Source organism: Sceloporus undulatus, chromosome 3 (genome assembly GCF_019175285.1).
Source record: "Sceloporus undulatus isolate JIND9_A2432 ecotype Alabama chromosome 3, SceUnd_v1.1, whole genome shotgun sequence".
Taxonomy (NCBI): Eukaryota; Metazoa; Chordata; class Lepidosauria; order Squamata; family Phrynosomatidae; genus Sceloporus; species Sceloporus undulatus.
The window spans coordinates 84,912,672-84,931,307 of NC_056524.1; the positions used below are offsets into that span (position 1 = coordinate 84,912,672).

Sequence of the window (18,636 nt, forward strand, 5' to 3'; positions counted from 1 at the left end):
TCTGGAATTAAAAATGTTCAATATTGCTTGACCTCATAGATGAGTCAAGATTTCCCTTGGTGTCAACCATAAGTATTTGTGTTGTTAATGCTGTCAAGTACTTTTGACTACCGTAGATCCTATGAATGAGAGACCTTCAAGCCACCCTGTCATGACAACTCTGACCAATCTTGAGACTCGGGATCTTGACGATTCTATCCCCCTGTAATGTGGTCTTCTTCTTTTCTGACTCCTTCTACTTTACCAAGCATATTGTCTTTCTATGAGCCATGTCTTCTCATATTACAGCCAATTATCCCTCCCATTTGTAGATTTGATATTTGCGGATTTGACTATTCACGGATTTGTTAATAGGTTTCTCTGGAATATCTAGGTCCTCGTGCAACTCTATAGTCAACTTTAACTAAAGGTTGCACTGAAAGGCATAGAGATTCCTAGAGAGGATACACTACTAGGCATTTGTGGTCAGTGTCTCTCAGACGTTGGCCAGAGTTGCCCTGGAAGCCCTAGAGTCCTAGAGGTGTCCTCTCAGTAAAAAACAGGGTTTTTGTTATTTGCAGTTTTCCAATTCACGGGGGTCTGTGCCCCAACCCTAGCGATTGGAGGGACAACTGTATTTTAGCTTTGATGCTCCCTCATGAACACTGGTACAACTGAATTTATTTCATTTTCATTTTAATTACTTCTCTATTTCTCTCCATATAAGACCCAAAAACATCTTCCCAAAATACAATTAAAACAATGTATAATCTCCCAATCCAACCTGCCTAAAGCTCACCTTAAAAGCCAGGCAGCTCATACGGAGTGAAGTAGTACCGAACACGGGAAGACATGCCAACACCCTTCTAGGGTTCGGGAGCGCATAGCATCCACACACTCCTGACCCTAGTCTCTAAGCCCGATGGCACCATCATGGTGGGCTTCCCATCCACAAGGACGCCACTATGATACACAACCGCAGCCCAGCACCAGACATCGCTGCGCCACACTATAAATAATATAATAATACTAAGGTTTATTTGTATACCCCCTTCTAAAACAAATTAATCAAGGCAGTTTACAAACAATTTGCATACAATAACATAACACTACAATTCAAATCATCATAATATCAATAGCAATACATCTCATACACAGTGGTACCCCGGATACGAAAAGCACCGCCTTACGAAATTTCCGGGTTACGAAAAAATCAATAGGAAAAAACTGTCCGGTTACGAAGGTTATTTCGGGTACGAAAAAATTTTTGGTGCTTTTGGGCTATTCGCCCGAAATCGCGCTTTTCCCCATTAGCGCCTATGGCTTTTTCGGCTTACGAAGGATTCGGTTACGAACGCGGCGGCGGAACGAATTTTTCGTAACCTGGGTACCACTGCAAAGGCAAAACATACCGTTTTCAGTATAATATCAATGCATATCACCAAACAGCCAATATTACATAACAAACATAGCGATAATCCAAACCCTTAACCCCCACCCCCAGAGTTACCACAAATACAAAAACCCAAAAAAACTGCCCAATGGTATCAGGGCACAAACCCCAGTTCTTTCAGCCGCGCTAACAGAGGCTTGGGGCAAGTCCTCCGGCCGCCTCCCCGTGGCATGGGGGGGGCGTGGCGGCGGCCTCCTTCGGGTGCGGGAGCCAGCTTAAGTAGGCTGCTCTCACCGGCCTCCTCCCTCCGCAGGTCACGCGCCCAGAGCTGCTTTGGGGCACGTCCTTCGGCCGCCCCCGGTGGCAGGCAGGGGGGGGGCTGTGGCGGCGTCCTCGGTGCCAGCGAGCCGGCTAAGAGGCTGCTCTCACCGGCCTCCTCTCCGCAGGTGCCGCCAGACGCGCTTTTGGGGCAAGTCCCAGCCGCTCCCCGGTGCATGGGGGGCGTGGCGGCGTCCTCCTTCGGTGCGCGAGCCGGCTTAAGTAGCTGCTCTCACCTGCCCTCCCCCCCCCACGCAGGTGCCCGCACGAGCAGCTTTGGGGCAAGTCTCGGCCGCCTCCCCGGTGGCATGGGGGGGCGTGGCGACGTCCTCTTACTTCATGGGCATGCGACAGTGCACTATTGGTGCATCCATGGTGTCCAGACTGCACTGTAAAAAGAACCTGCTTAGCAGGTTCTTTTTACTGCGGGGGGACACCACACAGTTTAGCTGCTGCGGCGTCCCTCAGCAGCAAAAACATGCGGCCTCAGCCCACCCTTTGTGGTCTGTTAGCCCCTGGGGGCACTCAGGGATGAAATTCCAGCCCCCTCCAGCCGACAAGCTGTGGTGTAAACAAGGCGTGTAAGAGCCGGCTGCCTGATTTTTAAGGTATTCTAGGGACCTTGTAGTCATGGCCAATGGTGCCGCAATTTAGTGTGAATACAAAACAGTTAAAAGGTCTAAACCTAGCTTATAACATGTACACATCTAAAAGGTACCAGCCCACTCTTAAGTATAGGTATCTGTGTCATTTATCTGTCTTACTTTTCTTTCTGTTTCCCCATGACCCAGAACACAATGAAAAGAAATCTGGAACAGCCTTGCCAAAAAATATTATTTAAGTATATTCTATATCTTTTTTCAGAGTGAATGAAAGAATATAGCATCAAGGCATCATCCACATATAAACTAATCCCTTTGAAATTACCAAGAATAATAAAGCAAAATCTCAAAATATGCATCATGGATGAAACACTGAATGAACCGAGAGAATAATACTATGGCAGGAATTTTCTAAAGCTTTTTATATTCACTGACAAATTTCGTTACTCAACAGCATTAATGTTCATCTCAAAAATAAATGTACAAAATGTGTACAACAATAATTTAAAACTTTTATTTTATACTGAACTTATGCAACATATGCAGTAAAAAACAAATAGGCTGAACAAATGCATGAAAACAAATAGGGAAAGGGAAATCCAACTAAGACTAACCCTTACATTTGCTTTTAGCTGCATGAGCACTGCTGTTTCCACAGTGCATCCAGCATCGTTTGGTATGTGCTAAGGCTTGGTCCTACATATTGTCATTCCGATGCCACCATTACATATCAAGCAAATACTATCCAGCTCTTCGCATCTGTCACTTCTACTGTATGCAAGCATAAAACTATGGCTTAAATCCAACTGCAAATCCAGCTAAAATATAGAATCATATTGGAGGACCACAAGGGCCATTCAGTCTAACCCCTTGCCATGCAGAAAGACACAATCAAGTACTCCTGACAGATGGAATCCAGCCTCTGTTTAAAAAACTGCCAAGGGGAGACTCCATCACCCCCGGGAGCGTGTTCCACTGTTGAACAGCCTTACTGTCAGGAGTTTTTCCTAATGTTGAAGACTAGAGTAAACCCACTGAATTAATAACTGAATAGTAATCAAACATTTATTTAAACCCCACTGATTCAATGGACCTACTGTAAATGGGACTTGCATTGGATTTAGGCCTAAATTTTTGTCCCACTGAAATGAAGTTAATTCCCCTTGATTTTAATGGAAATACCAATTAACTTAGTAACATCAGCCATCTGTTTCCAGGGATCCTGTCCACAGATTCAACCAGCCATGGCTTAACGTATTAAAAAAAATATTAAATTCCAAAAAGCAACTTTATTTTCCTATTTTTTTTATAAAGGACACACTTTTACAAATGCCACTGCATTTAATGGGACTTGAGCACCACAGATTTTGGTTAACAAGAGGTCATGGAACCAAAACCTCAGGGTACCAAGAGCCCACTGTCTAGTTCTTACCACTGTATCAGACAGACCATTTGTACCTTATAGAATTTATTTAATGTATATTCCATCCTTCTCCCAATTGGGACCCAAGTGGCTCACATTTATCCAGATATATCCAAACCAGTGTAGAGCAATTGGCTGCTAAAATGTAACGGTGATAAACTATTGTTATGGACCACGTGTTTGGCTCTTCACACCCACACGGGAGGTTTTCTTTCCTGAATCAGATTAAATGTTCACATGGTTTTTAAAAATTATGAGTATCTAACCAGAATCAACAAAATGAATGAACCCCCTGGACATGTTATATGAGAAAAATCAGTGCGTTCGGCCAAAGATTTGGCATTCTGTTTCACTGTAGCAGTTTCCATGCTGAGTCAAGTCACTTTTGCTTGGCTCAGCTCACCAACATATGGGTACATACAACTAAGGTTAACAGACCTAGCTTGTCCAAACTAAATGATGAGAAGACAGTAAATTAAGAAAGCAAGAAGAAAATATGCCTCCTTCACTTTTTAGTTGCAACTGTTGCCTCGCAGAGGTATTAGAGAATGTGGAAAATTGTGTCCATACAAATGCACATATGTGTGCATTGATTCATACAAGGAGAGGAAATGTATGCCGCCCACTGATATCTCTCCCACCCCTAAACGATTCACTAGCAGCCAGATGAAATTTTGATCTGGCGGGAATGGTTTAGTAGGCTCATCTTCACCTACTGTCCTCTAGTCCAGTGTTCTTTGGCCTTCAGATGTTTAGGACTTCAACTGTCAGGACACCCTGATCATTGTCCATGCTAGCTGGCACTCTGGAGAAGTCCAAAGCATCTGGAGGATGAAGAGTTGGAACCACTATTCCAGTCAAACTTCCAAAGCTGCTTTAGATTAAAGATGGCAAGAGCAGGAAAGGCCAACAATTTAGTGTGAGACCTGTTACTGAAGGTGTTTCTAGTTACACATGTTCTTATTAACAGTTTCAAACACAGCTTCCTAGCCACCAGAGAACCGATTGTTTCTTTATCCGAGTCTTCTGAAAAAATACAAAATGAATACAGCAGGCCTCACTTCTGGTAAGTAGATAGAGATCAGCTTGCTAATAAAGATACTGTATGATTGTTAGGAAACTTACATCTCCATATATTTTTTTCTGTTGAGGCGTATTCTTTTCTGTGCCTGTATTTCAAATAATTTATTTTCTTGAACAAGCAGTCAAAGAAGAGCCGCCTGTGTGGGTCATCCCCCCAGATTGCACCATGAAAAGGTGATCTGTCCATGCTGGCTGCTACTGTTCTGAAGCAGTGTACTTCATTAAATGTTAAAATTTAAAATATTAAAAATGAGAGAGTGATTTCAGTGCAGATTCCAGACGAACTGCTACCAAAGCCGACAGGACTCTCCACCACGGTTCATTGTACTATTCTCTGGACAGCTGAAGCTTTCCGGAAATCCTCAAAATTACTCATGGACCCAATAACTCTGGAAGGAGATGGGTAGAGGGAGAGAGAAAATATATTTTAATAAAAAGATAATACAGGTCACTATTTTACTCAATGTCTGGATTTCTAGAGATTTTTAGTATTTCTTCTCTTTTCACTTTTGAAAATACACTGCATCTGAACAGTAATAGAATAAAGGCTAATGTACACTGCTGTTGCTATTCCATGCTTGAAACTAGGGATGGAAATAATATTTTACAGCCTTCAAAAATGTTTGAAAGTGGGCTTTTCATCTTAGACAGACAAAAATTTTCTTATTTCAGGATTTTGTGCAAAAAATGCAGGTGGTTTTTGTACAGAAAATTGGTATTTTGTGTGCGGAACATAGCATTTTCTGTATAGGAAACAGCACAGAAAGTAGTATTTCTGCTCATGAAACTTGTTTTTTGTGAAGTGTCCTGTGCAGAAAATTGTACCTTGAAATGTTATTTTCCACATAGGAAATGCTGCCTTCTGCATGAAAATTGCCATCTTTTACACAGAATAAATTCTGAAGTTTAAATGAAAACTATTTTCAACAACTTTTTCACAGTAAAGATAAAAATTGTAAAATTACTTATTCTTGTCTTCCTACTTGATACAGAATCAAAGTCTTCCTTGCTATACTGCTTCAGAATTGCCATCCCATCAGTCGTAGCAAATATTAGGCAGATAGTTGCATGGAGAGAAGAATGATAGCTGAAGAACATCTTTTGGCTACTGTATAGGTTGTTTCACTCATGCACCCAGAGACTAGACTATGTTGACAGGCACATTCTATGCAAAATTGCAGGTTATCATGTCCCTTTCTAAACTTTAAAAAAAATTGGAATAGATTATGAGTAGTGGTATTTGATACTTTTACCAGAATCATTAGACTCCAGGAGCTAGCACCTGCTTTCCATATATTTTTGGAGCTGACCTTTGAGATCTGTTATCCATACTTATGGGCAGCGTGGTTTCTGCAATTGTGAATGTGAGTGTGGAACTCTATGATTCCAATCTAATCATTATAGATCCCAGCCCATGTCTGAACGTCTTGTGTATGCATGTGTGTTATGTGCCTTCAAGTCATTTCTGAGCTTCATTAACTTTGAGTTGTGCTAGTCTGATTTACAAATTGTAAGCCGCTCTGATAGCCTTGGCTGAAGAGTGGGGTATAAATAAATAAATTATTATTATTGTTGTTGTTGTTGTTGTTGTTCTCTCATATTAAAAATAAGGGACAGTAAAATGTCACACAAGGTTGACACACATGATTGACAATCAGGAAGTAGCTATTAACAAGTCTGTAGTAGTATATCAAATAAAATTGATTTGAGTTAACACCCAGCCATGTATTTCTCTGTAAAATTAACATTCCACATTCATAAATTATATGGTGCACATGTTCCTGTCTTTATGAAGGCTCTACAGGATTTGAAGCATCTCATTCAGTCTAGATAAAAGGAAGAGCTTTCCACACCTCAAATAAGGTACATCATTTATAATAAGAGACATCTGACAACCTTAGGCAGTGCCCATACCCAGTGCTGGCAAGCATACTATAGCAGCACCTATTGCTATGCATAGGCACTGGCTGAAATACAATTATCTTGATTTCATGCTTTTAAAACAAAGGCAATAGAATGTCTAAAGAATGTGAACAATCTTCTCTTTCCCCCTCTCTGCCAATACAAGGGACACTAGTTTATTTCTGCCCAAACTGGTTGACTCTGTGGGAGCTATAGCACTGCTGCACCAAACTGATGAGGGAGAAAGGGATGTAGAGAGGTGAGGGAGAGGATAGCAAGTGAAAATATCATCAGAGGTGATGCAAGACTGAGGCACCTTCTCAAAATAAGCCTCCCACCTCTCAACTTCTGTATGCTGCCACACAGATGGGTTCTCAGTATGCAATAAAAATAATTTAAAATGCAAAAATCTTGGCTTCTTGAACAATATTGCCTCAGGTGCTTTGCTTCAGATTGCTTCATGGTATGGCCACCTCTGTCTGTATTTAACTTCAAATACCTCTATCCATTCTGTATTCAGAGAGGAAGTTTATGAATATGCAATGATTTGTGTATGGTTCAAAACAACAACACATTAAGAGGGAGGAAGCAGCTGTAACTTCCATATCATCCAGAACACCTTGGTTATGTAATCCAGATAAGACACAGCTACTGTGTCCTCCCTGTAGCATTCATTTTTATATACATTTTTTGTTCCCTTTCATTCATCTCCTTCCTAAAGTAAACAACACTAATCTTGCCAATCACCTTTGGTACCACTCTTTATGCATAATACTTAATTATGCTTGTTACCCCTTCAGATCAGCAATCTCATTTTAGAGATGAGGTGATCAAGACTGCAAACAATATTCTTGATGAGGGCACACCATTAATTGGTATAATGGCAGTATAATACTCCCTGTATTATTTTTCATCCCAGCTTTTTATGCATTCTGGTATCCTACCTTGTTCATGATCTGCACCAGCATATTAAATAGAGATCTCAGTGGCAGTATCTTTTCCCTGAGTTGGCATTTTCACCATATTACCTCTGGAAGCATCATTTCTGTGTGTGTCATTTTAATTTACACTGTATTTGGGGTGCAGGGAGTGGAGGGAGTTTTAAAGTGCTACCTATTTAACTTTTTCGGTCTGGTACCTCTTATGGTTTTCAGCATCTTGCATGAGTTCCCCATTTTAAACAATAATAATAACCTTGCACCATAATTGAATTGTGCTGCCTCACTGCCAAACCCTTCCTTTGGAAGAATAACATATTAAATGAAATTGCATTTCCTAATCCCCAAAGGCTCTGTATCCCCATTTTAACTTATTCCGCCCTGTATCTTTCTATTTTGTCTTCATTCCGCAGTATGTGGACAAATGGCAAGTTCATCCCTCATCCCAAAGGGGAAAGAGAGTTCTTCTCACATCTCTACTGGATTAAATGATACAGTCCTGTGGTACAATTACACTTCTAAGATTACAGTTCACAGGGCTGGCCCTACTTTTAGCCAGAGGAAAGACAGTAGCAGATGCAGGGTGATGGAATCCCGCACCCCACGCCCATCCCAAATCTTCCTAGACATTGGCAGAAACATCAGCCTGTTGCGGTCCTGAGCTAGCTAGCTGACTCACTCAGTCTCCATCATTCAACAATTACAAAGAGCAAGAGGGAAAGCCTCTTGAGCAGGTGTGGAGGCAAAAATAGCAAGTAGTTTGCCATACATCCAGTAGACACTACAAATGTGCATGTGATGATTTGCTCATATAGTACACCAACACAAACGTTGCTTCATTGTAGCATTTGTTTGAGTGAGCAGTCAGCAGGCATCAGACTAAGCAGTGAATACATAGGCCTGTTACAGACAGGCCAAAATAAAGCTGCTTCAAGTCACTTTGGAGGTATGGTATTTCAATGATGCATGCGTCCTAAGGGTCCAAAAGCCGCACCAAAGCCACACTACTGTTCTAAGGACTGGAGTGCAACTTTGGTGCGGCTTTTGGGCTCTTAGGACGCATGCATCATTGAAATACCATACCTCCAAAGTGACTCGAAGCAGCTTTATTTTGGCCTGTCTGGTAACAGGCCATAGAGTGTTGTAGGACATAACTGTGTGTTTCATAAGGACTGTCCTTTATCCCCTTCAGATAGCATGCAGCCATCAATTACAATGGAAGATACTATTTCATTGCCAGTATGTTATGTTTAAGTAAGATCAAGCTGTTAATCAAGCTGGCAAAGCAATCAGTGAGCATCCCCACCCCAATATCACAGATAAAACTAGGGCCCTATTCACACTATGAAAAAACCTGGTTTGGAAACTGGGTTATTTCCCTGTACTGTAATTCAAGCTTGCACCAATTCTATTCGGTGCAGTTTGTGGGGGAGCAACCAAAAAGCCCATTTAAACTGGTGCATTTGGCACCAGATCCCTTAGCTGTTCTTTTTTTTTAGAACCGCAATGATCAGCATCTCCAATAGTGTGAGTAAGCTATCAGATCGATTCAGATCGTGCAGCCACCATTCAGGAAATAGAGGTGCCTCCATTTTGATCTGAAATGATGATGAATGGTAACTTCATACTCAATTTAAATGCCATGGAGAGATTCAGTGTCTTAAAACTTAGTGGGAACAGTGAATCAATTTTGAATTGATTCACAGATGCAAATCTCTCTGTGAAAAAATCTAAGTGTGACTGGCCTCGAGGTACACATGTATAAACACACACTCACACAACAGAATTTCCAAATTCCAGTTATGTTTTCTTATTATACTTATAAAGTTCAAGCAATTCTCAAGAAATAAAAGAATAAAATTGGATATAAAAGTACAAAATCAAACCAAATACACAGTAGGATAAAAACTTTTTTAATGAAGAAAGAACTAAACTAGTAAAAAAATTTGCAGAGCAGATTCTAACATGATTTCTAAACATGCAAATAGTAGAAGGAGCAAACCAGCACACAAGATAACATGTGCCCCTCTTTCCCTACACATTTTGTACCCTCAGATATTCAGGAGGGATAACAATGTAACAGATTGTGCCCACCTCCTGCTCACTCTGCAGCCCCCTTTGTGCCCCCTACTGGGAAAATGTCTGCTCTTGGGGATTGGAAAAACCAGGGGAATGAAATAGAAAATGGCATGGAAAGAGAGAAATAGAGAAGTACAGATGCCCCTCCTTATCCACAAAGTCTTTATCTGTGGATTCAATCATCCACAGCTTTAAAGTATTAAAAATATATACATTCCAAAAAGCAAACCTAGATTTTACCATTTTAGAAAAGGAGCACCATTTTACTATGCCATTGTATTTAATGGGACTTGAGCAGCCACGGATTTTGTTATCCACAGGGGATCCTGGAGCCAAACCCCAGGAGATATCAAGGGCCCACTGTATACAGAAATAAAGTAGAAGGACCAAAGAGCTGAAAACTGCCTCTCTGTTATGAGAAGAGAGGAACAACTTAAGAGTTAAGCCATTGCATGTATATCTACTATTAAGTTCCTAAAAGTACTTTATTACTACAACTTGGTGAAGAACTTAAAAAAAAGTACCTAAACTGAGGAGGGCTGTGAGCTCCAGTGTAGATTTGCTCTCTTGCTGCTTCTGGTCTGAAGGAGTTACATCTTACCTAAAACAAAGGGAATCAATGGATGAACCTATGTCTGCAGTCTGAAATGCAGTGCAAAGATCAGAAGGAAAGGAAGGACATGGGCAAGGAAAGCATATTTTATTTCAGCGGCAATCTTCTCTGTAAACCAGACATGTTCAAGTAGTGATAAGAACATTTTAGTTAGACTCTCTGTTACATTGCTTTCTGTTCAGAATAGTGGCCAGAAAATAATGAGTTAACTGTATGAAACCAAATGTTACCATTACTTTCTGTGGAGACCCCCCCCCCCACACACACACACCAGTGAGCTGGCCTGGGGAAAGACCTTGTAGATCCCCTCTTTCTTCCACAGTTTGATTAGTTTTCAAGTTCTTCCCAACGTCTGGGCATTTGATCTATGTTTATGCAGGACAAAGAGAAAGTGCAAATCTCCAGCAGAAAGCAAAAGAGAGGAAAACTAACCCACCTCCAAGGGTGTAGAAAAGCTCTACATTTCTTTTTGCAATCAAGCAGAATTATCTATTCATCATGAAGTGAACAGCTAAATATGCACATCCTTTTTGAAAGGCTGCTACTCACATGAGCATAACTCAGAAAGAACAGCTGATTGTGGGTGAAGTCAATGCCTGGTAATAGGTCCTCTTCCTCTCCTTGTCTCTTTTCTTTGATCCACTTCCTATAGGCCTGATGAGAGGTACAATGACAATGGGAACATTTAATTTCATCATCTCTTGTTACCACAACATTGTATTTCAATTTCTCTGTGGATGGCGTTGAGGATGTGAGCTTAGAAGCAAAATTGTTGCATACCCTAAAAGCTTCCCGCAAACCTCCATTATCTGCAATGTTTTCTGCCAAAGTTCTTTTTCCTTTTATCTGGTGAAATGAAAGAATGGGAACAATTAAGGTCATTTTTCTAAGCTTTACACCAAATGTTTCACTGGCTATATGTATATGTTCTCTCTCTCTCTCTCTCCCACACACACACACACACACCTGTCATGAGAGATGAGGCAGAGAGAATTTCAGCCATTATTCCTTAACTTACATTCAAGCCTGCTTTCTTCCAATAATAGTTGTTGTACTGGTTGATCATGCATTTTGTCTTCTCTTTAAATTTCTCTTCAGACTCCAAAGACCACCAGGGATCCAAATTTCCATTTTTGTCATATTTACGCCCTACATTTTTGTTTTCAAGAGAACAAATTTAAATTTACATGTAGTAGTTATTAAGAAGCCCCTTCAGTCCATTTTGGAGAAGAAAGTGGTTTACAAATCTAAATAATAAATACACAAATACACAAGGACTGATAAAAACAGACAACGTTCTTAAAACAGCTCATATATACATTTCCTTATTTTGAATCAATGTCTTACATGAAATAAAACCTATATATTTCTTGCTCTTTAGGTTTCAAGTGGGGTAGGATAAATCTGTATGAGCTATTTTAATGTAAAAGATAGCTAAACCACACTCCACATATGCCAAGTATTACTGTGACAAAAGCAATGATGGGCACTTCTCCCATCCAACTTGATTTGGAAATGCCTAGGGTTTGTTTCCTTCACATTGCCAGAAACATCTGAGAAAAAGTTCAGGTATTTTCATACGTGGGTGATTCTATAATTCTGGCCATGCTAGTTTGGTAATTCATTGTGGTTCCAAATGATCCCTGAATACTTCTGGCCATGATGGCTCAGTGATTCTAGAAGTTGTAGTCCAAAAAAGTAACTTTTCCGGGCTTGGATACAGTTCATAAGCACAGGGCAGTACTCTTTCCTGGCATACTCTTCTGACAGTAAGGGCTGTTCGACAGTGGAATGCACTCCCCTCAGAGGGTGATAGAGTCTCCTTCCTTGGAGGTCTCTAAACAGAGGCTGGATGGCCATCTGTCAGGGATGCTTTGATTTGGATTTCCTGCATGGCAGGGGGTTGGACTGGATGACCTTAGTGGTCTCTTCCAACTCTCTGATTCTATGATTCTATGAAAGTCCAGCAGCAACAGAGGAGGTAGGGGAGACTAGTGCATGGAAGACTAGGAAACAAAGCAAAAGATGAGCATAGGCAGGAATTGATGGGCAGAATAAAAAATAAGACAAAAGAGAGACAGACAAGAACACAAAATTTAGTCAGGAGTTGCAGGATCAGGGAGAAAGAGTATGAAAAAGAGCCATAATTAACCAATGAGTAACCAATGAATCAGAACAAATTCCAGCACATTCTACATTCCAAATCAAGGCTGAAGAACATGTGGTCTTCCAGATGTTATAGAGGAATGACTTACATCAGCCCTAACCAGAAATGAGGGGAACTGTAATTCAGCAACATCTGGAAGATTACAGAATTCCCCAGCCTTGCTCCAAATATGCCATTGATTGTATAGCCCACGATCACTTGTGTTGCTGTGAACCCAGCAGTAATGGAAATAATTTGGAAATAAATGCAGATTAAGAAGCTGTTAACTTATAAGAGAAAGGGCTCTCATTAGTTATGAACACTATTGTAAATCAGTTCCCAACAACCAGGGATCATTCTTCTTAAAGCAGGGTTGAGAGAATAGCACTAGAGCATAATGTGTACCATAATCCTATGTATAACTTCTCAGAACTAAGACCCGGTCAGTTTGGGCTTCTCCCAAGTAAATGTGTACAAGATTGCAACTGTAGTCTTTTTATAATAAAAGAATGAAACAGTGATACAAATACTCACCATTATTATCAAATCCATGGGTAAACTCATGCCCAACAATTACTCCAATAGCACCATAGCTTAAAGACCTGTAAAATAAAGGCATTCTCTCTTTTAATATGTAAACAACCCCCTGGAACAGACAGAGGAATAGAAGGTGAAATCACATTAAACCTAAATATCAAAATCTATATTGTGGCAGTGAAAAAAGGAAAAAGTGAGCAAGAGAAAATGTTTAAAGAAGCCATTGGGGAAAAAACACAGCTATCCCTAAAAGCTTGATTGTTAACCAAAGATCTAAGAAATGAACCATAGTTCATTGTGCCACTTATTTTATTACTAGGAAATGGAAGTGAGGCTGATATATTCATAAAAGATGCCTACTAGAAGACTGAAAGGTAGCTTCACTGTCACATCAAATACTGTTCTCTAGGTGTATGAAACTCATAAATGTCTGGAACAAATGCCTAGAGTACCAAACATGGTGTGTGCTTTTAATTAACAGTTTCAATGGAGGTGTTTATATTAATGGACAAATCGCAGTTGAGTGTTACATTCATATCAACAGTTTTCATGGCTGCTCACAATTAACCTCTTGTCACCAATTAACCCCCTCCATAGTATGAGAGGAAGATAAACCTCACATTTGTCACAGGATGGCAAAGAAATCATTTCCCTTAACAACTGTACCTTTCAAACATTAAAAAAAATTAAAGAAGATGAGAGCTAATTGAATTCTCAAAAATACTCTGTACCATTTATTTTCACCTTGGAAGCAATGCAGAGAAAAATGGATGGTGCCTTAATTCTAGGCTGAGCAAAGTTACAAACAAAATAATACATTATTTTTAGTCAAGTCTTCCAGACTGGGACATATGAACAATCAATAAGAATAAACTGGTAGTTCAACTGAGCATTTTTTAAAAAAAATATATTGTTACCTATTTCTAGGGCACTGGCAAGAACTAGGCAGTGTACATATAGGACTAAAAAAGATATAATACCTGCCTTCAGGCTTACAATTTTAATATAGATAAGGGATGAAGAATTGAGAAGGAAGGAAGAGTAGCAAAATAAGTTTTAAAAAGAGACATGTAAATTCAGATGTGAAGTGCTGAGCTTTTAAATGCACCAATGGGGTGAGCCCGGGAGGTGCTGGAGTTAAAGAATTGCAGTTGAAGTCTTTACTTTCCACCTTCCTTGGATATTGGGGATATTGGGGACTCATGTGTGAGAAAGGTTGCAACTTTTCTGCCTTAAGACCAGTGATAACCCATGAACAGGATGACTTCATAACATTCTTCTAATGTGTAATGATACAGAAGATTTTCATACCATGCTGAATCGTTGGGAAAACATACCTGAAACATCACTCAAACGTTTCTCTAATGTGGAGGAAGCGCCAGAATCTGAACGCCAGGCACACTTCCTTAATCATCAGTGAAACATTGCTTCCTCTAGCATCCCTGATTCATTAGAAGGGGAATGGATTTCCTATGAACGCAAACTTTGCATTCATAGGAAATCTGCTCCCCAGGAACAATTCAGGGACGCTAAGGAGGGAGTGATGTTTCACTGACAATTAAGGAAGTGTGTCTGCCGTTCAGACACATTAGAGCAGTACTTCTCAAATAGTGGGGCGCGCCCCTCAGGGGGGGCGTGAGGCTCCGTAAAGGGGGGCTCGTTTGACCTCGGCAAATACTATTTACAGTTTTCTTCTTCCTAGGGGGGGCATGACAGAAAATAATTGAGAAGCACTGCATTAGAGCAACGTTTGAGCAACGTTTTAGGGATGTTTTCTCAGTGATTCTGCCAGGTATGAAAATCTTCACAGTCTCAAAACAGCAAAACAACAGCTCAGACATGTTGTACACAGAGACTAACTCTTCATCATCAGCTCTAGGTGGGTTTACAAGGGCTGCATCCACTTTGCAGAAATAATGCAGTTTGATAACATTTTAACTGCCAAGTGTCAATGTGATGGAATTCTAGGGTTTGTGGTTTGTTGAGGAACCAGAGATATATGACAGAGGAGGCTAAGAGTCTCACAACATCCACTCATAAAGGTGAGGGAGGTGCTATTACAATCCAAGGCTGTCTCTTAAAGGCAAAGATCAAAGACTCTGAGCACTGGGACTGTCATGACTATTGTTTTAACAATAATGCCATGCCTTCTAATTGTCTCAGTTTGGTAAGGGTGATCCCACTTAATCCTCTGCCATCCCATATTCTCTTTCTCTTGCCTCCTCCCACTTTCTTCTTTCAACCTTGGCTTACTTCAATTGCTTGGCTAATTTCAAAATGCAAAAGTAGTTTGTTCTCACCTAACTCAGCAAGAGGGAGAAAAGAACGAGTCTTCCTCCTCTCAGGCTCATTAACCCCCCCCCAACCCGGCTTTCCTAAACTCAGTATATAAACATCAGGGTTTCCCTGCTGAAAATAATAATTTTGTGTGTTCTTCCTCATTACTAACTTTTCTCTCTTGTTGCCTGTCCACAACCTCATATATTTCCAATTTCTTTCTCGCAAATGTCATGTAACAGGACTAGATTCTTCTAATTCTGTGGTTTCCTATTTGCATTGGTTCCTGTGGGGCACATAAAATGTTTTGCTCACAGATTTCCAGTAAAAATCAAACCTCAGTGAGACTCAATCAAACCTCAATGAGACTTTTATTCCTCAAATGTATAGCTTTTCAGTAGCTTCTTCTTAGTAAGTCTTCTTGAGTTGAGCATTTAGGTATCCAAAGAAAAGGGGAAGGCAAAGGTATCAAGAGGATGCAAACACCACAAATATAAGACTTTATCTCACTCTCAGCAATGCTAGAAATTTGAGGATTAAAGAAAAATATCATTTGTGGGGACATAATTCTTATTGGAGGGCCAGTGTCCTCATTCTGCCCCCCATAGCTACATCCCCAAGGAGGCTTAAACAATTGCATCATGTAGTGACTTTTATCACCTGAAGGCCCTCTGTAAAAATGCTTCAGACTTGATGAAGGTCCAAGCCACAGGCTGACATTCAATTGTATCTTTCACACAATTTAATGGTCTGTAACATGCTAATTGCTTTCTGAGTCATGTCTTAGACCTGCCAGATGATTTAATTTCTATCCTAGCCTTTTATTTTGTTATTTCTTTGACAAAAGACAGTTTGTGTGTCATAAAATGCTTCCTGTTTTTTTTTTCTCTTCTCGCTGCAAAAATTTCATTATAGCCATGAGGTTAAAATTATACATTTCAACAATGGAGACATTCCCATTCTGTGACAAGTTTATTATTTTATATTGTACTGAAAAGTGGTGTAGCATCAGTTATAGAATAAAATCTTAAAAGTAAGCCTATTCAACTTTTTAATACTATGAAGCTTTGTGTCTAGAATACAAAACAAAGCTAATTGTTTGTCCTTTGCCCTCACTTAAGCCATATTATAACAATTGCATGAATAATCATGATTTGGGTTGTGTAAATACACTGCTCATTTGTGGTTCTGGCAGTAAAGCTTCTGGAAATAGCAATAGCAAGTACATTTCTATACCGCTTATCAGTGCACTTAAGCACTCCCTAAGCAGTTTACAATGTGTAAATCAATTGCCCCCCAAAAGCTGCGTATTCACTTTAATGACCTCGGAAGGGCTGAGTTGACTCTGAACCCCTGGCAGGTACTGAACTAACAAGCTTGTGGTTTGTAGTGAGTGGCTGCAGTACAGGCGTTTAACCACTGTGCCACTAGGTGCAGTAAAATATTCACAAGCATTTCAGATTCACAGGAAACAGAAGACATTAGAATGACTCAAACTCTCCAGCTGTCGAGCTGCACTCAACTCAGAAGAGAAGAGAGGAGAGGAGAGGAGGGGGTCTTGCTCTTTCCAGTAGGCTCAAGCAAAAGCAAATTACTGCAGCCTTTCCTAGCTTGTGCTTCCATATTCATAATGTTTGCCATAATTCCAATTTTCAACTGTGAAATGTTGGACAGTATAATGTCTACATCCCTTTCCTAGTAGGGAAATCATAGTTGCCAGATGGGTTGCAATTAAGATCACAAAATAAAGTGGTCTCAGTCCAGGGATAGAAACTTTGTGAGGCAAACTGAGAACTGAAAAGAGATCCTGAGAGCTAAGGAAGGTAAGTAACAGAATGGCCAACAGAGTATTGAGGAGGGAGGGACATAAAATAAGCCTTGAGTATGAAACAGAAACACAAACAAAGGTAATGTAAAGGAAACTTGAAAAACAGGAATAGGAAAATGAGGTAAGAAGAGTTTAATAAGAAAGTGGGAACATATGAATTTCATGCAGTGGACTGTTTCAGACCATCAGGTGTGTGTGTGTAACATCCCCATGCTTCCTAGTGGAGAAACAACATGTTTTCTGCTTTAAAAAAAAGGCATAGCACATGGTTTCCAGACCATTCACCATTTTAGTTGCCCTCCTCTGGACACGCTCCCTCACTTATTGGCCACTGCCTTCCAAACAGTTACAGATGGAATATTATTATTGTTTGTGACCTGAAACTGTCATTTCTTTTTGTAGAAATACAGAACAGAGGTCTTCATGCTAAACTATATACAATAATGGGTCTAAACACCTGTTGTAAAGGGGGGAGTGTCCCAAAAATAATTGTGAAAACACAGTTCTGGCTAAAAGGTATAAATTAAAAATGAATCTCTTTCTCTCTCCCTCCCTCCCTCCCTCCCCTGATAAAACAATGATGGCAGCTCTGTGGCAGGACTAGGAAAAAGAAATAATGGCTGACTACTATGTCTCACCAGCCTTCATTGTCCAAACTCTGGCGCGTTCCGCTCTATGGGGCGCCGTCGTTATGCGTGAAGGGCGGCACTTCCTGACGTGCCTTGCCCCTCGCATGTAATGACTACGTCAAAATGGTGGCACCGCATACAGATGGGCGCCGCCATTTTGACGTCGCGGACGCACAGCATCCGGACGTTGCGCACCGGAAGTGGCACTGCAAGTGTGCGCCTCATGCCTCGCGGTGCCTCTTCTGGGGCGCAGGAAGAAGCCCCATTTTGGCGCTTCTTTGTTGCTGTGCCCGGGAACCGCGCGGTTTGGCTGCTGCGGTTCCTGGACGCAGCAACCGGCAGCAGCGTGAGACCGCCCATTTTGGGCGGTCTGTAACGCGCCTCTGTCAAAATATTCACATCTTCACATCAGCTGAACCTGATTCCCATTTCTTTTAAACTCACGAATTACCTGTCAGCTTTTCACACAGTAAAAATTGGCAAGGACATTTTTAATACCTCTCTCTAATGAACATACACATGGGAATTGTTTCTGCCATACATACTAAAGATAAAAAATAAAAAAAAAATTTTTTTTTATTTATATGCCGCCCTTCCTCCGATCAGGGCGGCTTACAACATATTTAAAAATACAAACAGTTACAATAAAAACACATTAAAAAGCAAACCAACAATAAAGCCCCAAAGCCCAACCTCTTGGCCACGAAAGAGAGGAGGGAGGCCCACAGGATATTTACTCGGGGAATGCCTGTTAGAATAGGAAGGTTTTAAGGTCCTTCCTAAATTGGGCCAAGGTAGTGGACGAGCGGAGCTCTGTGGGCAGCGCATTCCAAAGGGCTGGGGCAGCTATGGAAAACGTCCTCCGAGTGGTGGAGACTAATCTAGCCCC

At 40.7% G+C, this 18,636-nt stretch overlaps 1 protein-coding gene across 1 annotated transcript in view; it reads right to left on the reverse strand.

The window, feature by feature from the left end:
* Positions 1-5,085: 5,085 nt before the first annotated feature.
* The window catches only part of PHEX (phosphate regulating endopeptidase homolog X-linked), a 150,742-nt gene continuing 137,191 nt past the window's right edge, over positions 5,086-18,636 (reverse strand). Inside the window, 7 exon segments of the mRNA XM_042461085.1 lie at positions 5,086-5,147; positions 5,150-5,187; positions 10,242-10,318; positions 10,880-10,984; positions 11,111-11,176; positions 11,349-11,479; positions 13,011-13,078. Coding sequence (XP_042317019.1) covers positions 5,086-5,147; positions 5,150-5,187; positions 10,242-10,318; positions 10,880-10,984; positions 11,111-11,176; positions 11,349-11,479; positions 13,011-13,078 — 547 coding nt within the window.